Source organism: Sus scrofa, chromosome 9, assembly GCF_054392235.1.
Source record: "Sus scrofa isolate SSC_HxYL_T2T_F1_AM1 chromosome 9, Sscrofa_HxYL_maternal_Yorkshire_Landrace_v2.0, whole genome shotgun sequence".
NCBI lineage: Eukaryota > Metazoa > Chordata > Mammalia > Artiodactyla > Suidae > Sus > Sus scrofa.
In genome coordinates, this window is record NC_139391.1 from 3,652,929 (window position 1) to 3,659,008 (window position 6,080).

General features: G+C 45.2%; 1 protein-coding gene across 1 annotated transcript; it reads right to left on the reverse strand.

Moving 5' to 3' along the window:
- Nucleotides 1-2,386: 2,386 nt before the first annotated feature.
- Nucleotides 2,387-3,328, reverse strand: LOC100514479 (olfactory receptor 56A3). The gene has a single exon (XM_003129435.5). It carries the CDS (start codon nucleotides 3,326-3,328, stop codon nucleotides 2,387-2,389), a length of 942 nt encoding a protein of 313 aa, XP_003129483.3.
- Between the last annotated feature and the right edge of the window lie 2,752 nt (nucleotides 3,329-6,080).

The following is a 6,080-nucleotide window of genomic DNA, read 5'->3' on the forward strand; positions in this document are numbered from 1 at the left end:
TTAAATCCCAGCCTCTTCTTGGTATGTCTCTGGTTTGTAGGGTTGGGTTCCCGCTTTGGTTCTGAGCTGAGTTCCCTTTCTCTTATTCTGCATGGACCTCCAGTCTATTGCCAGGCTTAAAGTGATAGCCATCTTCCCATTGCCAGCCCTTCTTTGTCTGTTTGGAGCTAGAGGTTCTGCTACCTGCTGTCAGATCTCCCCTGTAAGCTCTGCCTTCCCCTCCCCATCGCTGTATCCCACACACCTGCTGGGATGTCCACTGCTTCTTGGACTTCTGCTTGTTCTCGGCTTTAAGCCACCATAGTCATTGTTGCATCTGATTGGAACAATCTTACCCTTATGTTCAAATGATGAACTTGTTAACATTTATGATCTCAATTCAAAAATCACCTGCACGGAGGTTCCTTAATAATTACACCCAAAGTAGCTTCCTTCTGTTAGATCACTCTAACGCTGTGCCGTCTTTTTTCTTTGTAGAACTTATCACTTGCTAAAGCTATTTATTTATTTAATAATTGAATTTCCCTTGAAATGTACTTTGATCTAAGTCTCTTTTGCTCGCGAGGCTATCCTCAAATCCTAGATCTTGCTATATCTGGCATATTGCTGGTGTTGAATACATATTAGATAAGGGAAAAATGTTGCCAAAATTTGGTGTGTATGGCCACCGCCATGCCCTGTGGAGTTCTGAAATCTATTCTTAGGTCAGTCTCCACTTATCATGACGGAATGTGGGAAGGTCCACCCCAATGGCTTAGAGGGGAGAAGTGTGGAAAAGAGACTCAACGATATGAGTCATGCTTGTCTGAAAGCAGGGCACGCTTTCAGGGATTATTAGAACTAGATATGGGTTTTAAAACAACTGGTTCTTTGTCTTTATGCAACAGATGAGGACCCTGAAATTCAGCGAGGCTGCTGATTTCTTCCTGGTCACATGTCTTATTTGTGGTTTGCAAGGCCCAGAACGCAGAAGACCATCTAAGGCATGGTCTCAGGCTTTTCTCTTGTTTCGAATTACTGTATTTCTATCTTGTTTTTTCTCTTTTTTTTTTCTTTTTTATGGATGCACCTGTAGTACATGGAAGATCCCAGGCTGGGGGTCAATCGGAGCTGCCATGATGGCCTATGCCACAGCTACAGCAATGCCAGACCTGAGCTGCATCTTTGACCTACACCACAGCTTGGGGTGATGCTGGAAGCTGAGCAAGGCCAGGGATCGAACACATACACACACACACACCTATATACCTATGTATGTATACCTATATACACCTATATATATACACCTATATATACTTATATATATTCACACACACATATATAGGTATACATATATACCTATCCTTATGGACACTGTGTTGGGCTTTTAACCCGAGGAGTCACAATGGGACCTCCCCCTCATTCTTTCTACTCCCTTCTACGTAGAAGAAAACACTCCTTCAGCATTGTAGGGTCTAGACTGCTTTAATTCCATTTGGACAACATGTGAGTTCCTCAGTGATTGCATGTTCATTCTACGCATCTTCGTTCCCTTGAGTTCCTGCACCACAGCCGTTGAATGGAACATCTTTCTTCAGTTAATAATAAGCCGTAGTATATTTCAGTGTCATTCCTGGAACATCTTCTGACATTGTGACATGTTAGTACCCTAAAGCAGAGCTCGGTGTACACATCACAAACGGATTCATTTTGAATCCTAAAAAGGCAGCTTCGAGTGTAGACAATGGTGCCAAGACACTGAGGAAGAAGCCTTGTACAACTCCTTCTCCTAAACACAGGAAGTCCCATTTCTTCACATGTGAGCAGTTCTTGCAAGAGCTCTGTCCTTTGGAGGCTTGCACCTGATAACAAGATACAGGCTTTGCTTGATACAAAGAGTAGGAGGACCTGGTTGGAGGCAAGTGAAAGAGATGCACATAGAGACTCTAGCTACTTTTCTTCATTTAGGGCTGACATTTAAAATACTGTGATCTTCTCGCAACTGCATTATGTCACTGAATTAATAACAACAAGTTGACAATAGTAAGGACACGCAAAGATATTTATATCCCTAATTATATATAATTTTAAAAAGTGCACATGCAGACATAGTAAATACAGTATTAACTGAGATTTATTTCTCCACTGTAGAGTTTCTCCTCCATATGTTCTCATATTAGACACAGCAAAGTAGTAAGTATTGGGAAAACATTTTAAAAGTCTCAGAAGTGTCAGGCATTTAGCAGCAAGCACTGAGGTTTGAAGAAGAAGGATAAAGTCAGGAAATTGCTTCAGACTTAAACATATTTTCTGCTCTTATATCTCTAAGCAATGGATTTCGGCCAATTTCTAATGAGCTGGTTTATAACTCCTCCTACTGTGGGGGGCAGAGCCTCAGCTGTGCTCATCACCACCCTTTCTTCAGCAACCTCTGGATTCCTTGCTTGATCTCCTGGGTCCGCACCCCATAAACGATGGGGTTGAGGGCGGCCGGGACGACATGGTGGAGGACATTGAGCAGGACGGGCACATCCGGGGGCACCTTCTTCTTCGCCACATGAGTGAGGACGAAGACCAGGAGGATGGTGCTGAAGAAGAGGATGAGGATGAAGTGGGAGCCACAGGTGCCCAGGGCCTTGGCCACGGCACCTTCTGCCTTGAGTCTGAGCACGGCCCGCAGGATGAGGGTGTAGGAGGCGAAGATGAGGATGAGGTCAGAGCTCAGCATAGTCCAGCCCCCAGCAAACTGGTAGAGGTGATTGATAGTAATATCATCATAGGAGAGCCTGGAGACAGACATGTTGGCACAGATGCAGTTCTCAATGACATTTCTGCCACAGTAATGGAGTCGAGCAGAGAGGATGGGGATGGGCAGTGTCAAAATGAAATTTCTGGCCAAAATAAAGATGGCTGCCTTGGCGACAAACTGGTCAGTGATGATGGATGGGTACCTCAGAGGGTGGCAGATGGCCACATAGCGGTCGTAGGCCATGACCATGAAGGTGCAGGACTCCATGGCAAGGAAGCTGTTCATGATGTACATCTGAAGAAAGCAGGCAAAGAAGCTGATGGCCCTGAGGTCAAACCAGAAGATGGCCAGGACCTTGGGGATGACGGTGAGACAGAGCACCATGTCCAGCAGGGAGAGGAGGCTGAGCAGGTAGTACATGGGCTGGTGCAGAGAGGCCTCCAGCCGGATGGTGACCAGGAGGGTGGCGTTGGCCCCCATGGCCAGGAGGAAGAGGAGGCTGAGGGGCAGGGACAGCCAGAGCTGCCAGCTGGGGGACCTGACAAAACAATTCAGAAGGAAGTCTGAAACCTCAGTGGAGACATTTCTGTGAGGTGTCATCTTGGGGATTTTGTTTTTACAGATGCCCTTTTATGATCTAAAAAATTAACCTCTGAGTGTGCTAACAAAGGAAGAATCATTCAACTTAATCGGGAGTAATCTTCGGTTTTTAGCTGGTCATTTTTTCTTTAATTGAAGATTTTGCATGTTACTACAGAAAATAAATTCACTTCAATCTTTTGCATTTTTTATGTCTCCCCATTTGTGAACTCTTTCTAATTTTCGAATAAAAAAAATCTTAGAAAGAGCATGAGTTTTAAACAATTAGCTATAGGATATGTCCTTTTGGTGGAGGGTTGGGATAAAAATAGGTCCTGTGGTTTCAATGGGTGTCTTCCGTGAGTCCACTCTGAATCTCTTTGCCCAGGTGCCCGGATAATGTCACCAACATCCACATCAGATCCTGTTAAATGCTGCCACTCCTTTCTTCTTATTTACCTTTTATTTACTCTTTACATAGAGGGAACACAACGATTAAGTATAATCCTTGTTCTCAAGGATGTGCACCTTCCCCGGGGATGGTCGATTGTAAGACAAAGCAGTAAGATAAGGACAGAGCCATGTGCAGAATATTTTGAGTGTCAGTGAGCACTAACTTCATGCACATGAAAGTAAAATGCTCCCAGGACCACCCTCCTGCTAGATTTGAAAGGCAGGTACAAAGAAGCCTGCGAAACATGCATTTCCTCTGCAGTGAGAGATGCCTACGCGACGTTTGAGATCAGAATTTCTGGAATCTTTAAAATCATTTTGGGTAAAGTCCTAGATCTCTCTACTTTGTATGGCTGTTGGCCTGGGTGTCATTCCATGAGTATAAATTGAGTCATCCCTATTTAAACTTCCCTGTTTGGAGTTCCCGTAGTGGATCGGTGGGTTAAGAATCTGGCTCGTATCCATAAGGGTGCGAGTTCAATCCCTGGCCTCACTCCGTAGGTTTAGGATCCAGCATTGCCATGAGCTGTGGTGTAGATCATAGATGCAGCTCGGGCTTGGATCTGGTGTTGCCTGTGGCTATGATGTGGGCCTCTGGCAGCTGTAGCTCTAATTTGGTATCTAGCCTGGGAACTTCCATATGCTGAGGGTGCAGCTCTAAAAAGCAAAGCAAAAAACAGAAACAAGCAACCAAACAAACCAAAACCAACACCCCCCCTCCCCAAAACAAAACTGTCACCCTTTTGCATCTGTTTGGCTGGCTGGTAAACTGTGAACATGACTGCGGTGTATTAAATGGACTCACCAGACACTGTGCTAACGTGTACGAGGAGCGTTAACTCCATTATTAAAACGACCCTGGGAAATACGTCTTCTGTGACTTTACAAATGAGGGAAACGAGATAGAGGACGTTTGAGAAAATTCCAAGATCACACAGAGAGCAGAACTTTCCATCGAGAGGCAAAATCCTACTGATTTTAAACCGCAACCTCTGTCACCTCGGCTGCGGTACATTAATTAGCTAAGGGGCCCTGGCTGGACCTCAGGATTCCTCGGAGCCCTATCACGCTACCATACTGTATCTGGTTCCTCTGAAAAGAGAACAGATCTGCCCCTCGAGGGTCATGACAGCTTTTGAAACTTAAACACAGTGGTAGAGAAGTAATTCTGGAATGGGATGGGGCTAGATAGAAGTTACGTGGTCAGGAAAGGATTTTTAATAGAAGTAAGAATCTGAAATGATTTCTCAAGCACAAAATCCCTAATCTGATGTAACTTTAAAATGACCCATCCCCCCGTCTAATGTGCGGCCTCGATGCCACACTTCCAGGCCTGTGCCCTTGGGTCTTTCTTAGACCGCAGCCTTCCTACCAAGTGGCCTTGGGAATGGCTGGGTCGGCAAAAGCTAGCGGGCATGATCTTCCTCTTCCCCAATTCTTCTCTTCCTTCCTTTTGATGTCCTGCTTTATTTTATTTTATTTTTTTCCAACTTTTGTTTTCTGCATTATAGTTGATTTAGAGTGTTCTGTCCATTTCTACTGTACAGCGAAGTGACCCAGATATACAGATACATATATTCTTTTTCCCACATCATCCTCCATCGTGTTTGAGGTTTAGCTTTAAAAATCAAGGGAGGGAGCTCCCATTGTGGCGCGGCGGAAACGAATCTGACTAGGAACCATGAGGTTGCGAGTTTGATCCCTGGCCTCGCTCAGTGGGTTAAGGATCCGGCGTTGCTGTGAGCTGTGATGTAGGTCGCAGATGCGGCTCAGATCCCGTGTGGCTGTGGCAGTGGCTGTGGTGTAGGCCGGCGGCTACAGCTCTGATTAGACCCCTAGCCTGGGAACCTCCATATGCTGCAGGTGTGGCCCTAAAAAGACAAAATAAATAAATAAATAAATAAATAAAAAATAAAAATCCAGGGAGTCCTGTCTTATCAGGGTCTGCCAGGAACTGCCCTTCTCCCTGGAAGCAAAAATGGGTTCAAGACACCCCAGGGGTGTATGTTACCTCTCAGTTCTTTTCGTGTTGTTAGAAATAGCGCATGTTAAGCATGCCTTGGTAAACTTCTAAGTGGCTTTAAAATGGTCTCATCTGTGCCAATGCAAGAGGTGCCGTCGTACCAGCTAGTTTTGTCACAGCACATGCAGATTTCGGCGTCAAATTCTGACACACCTTCCTTCCATCAGGACTTTGCCATTTGCACTTCACTTGGCATTTCAGCTCCTCCTCCACTCGTCCACTGCCGTAACATTCCAGCACTTTGCTCTTAGCAGAATCCCAAATCTCACCGTGATTAGGCTGGATGAAAGACCCCTG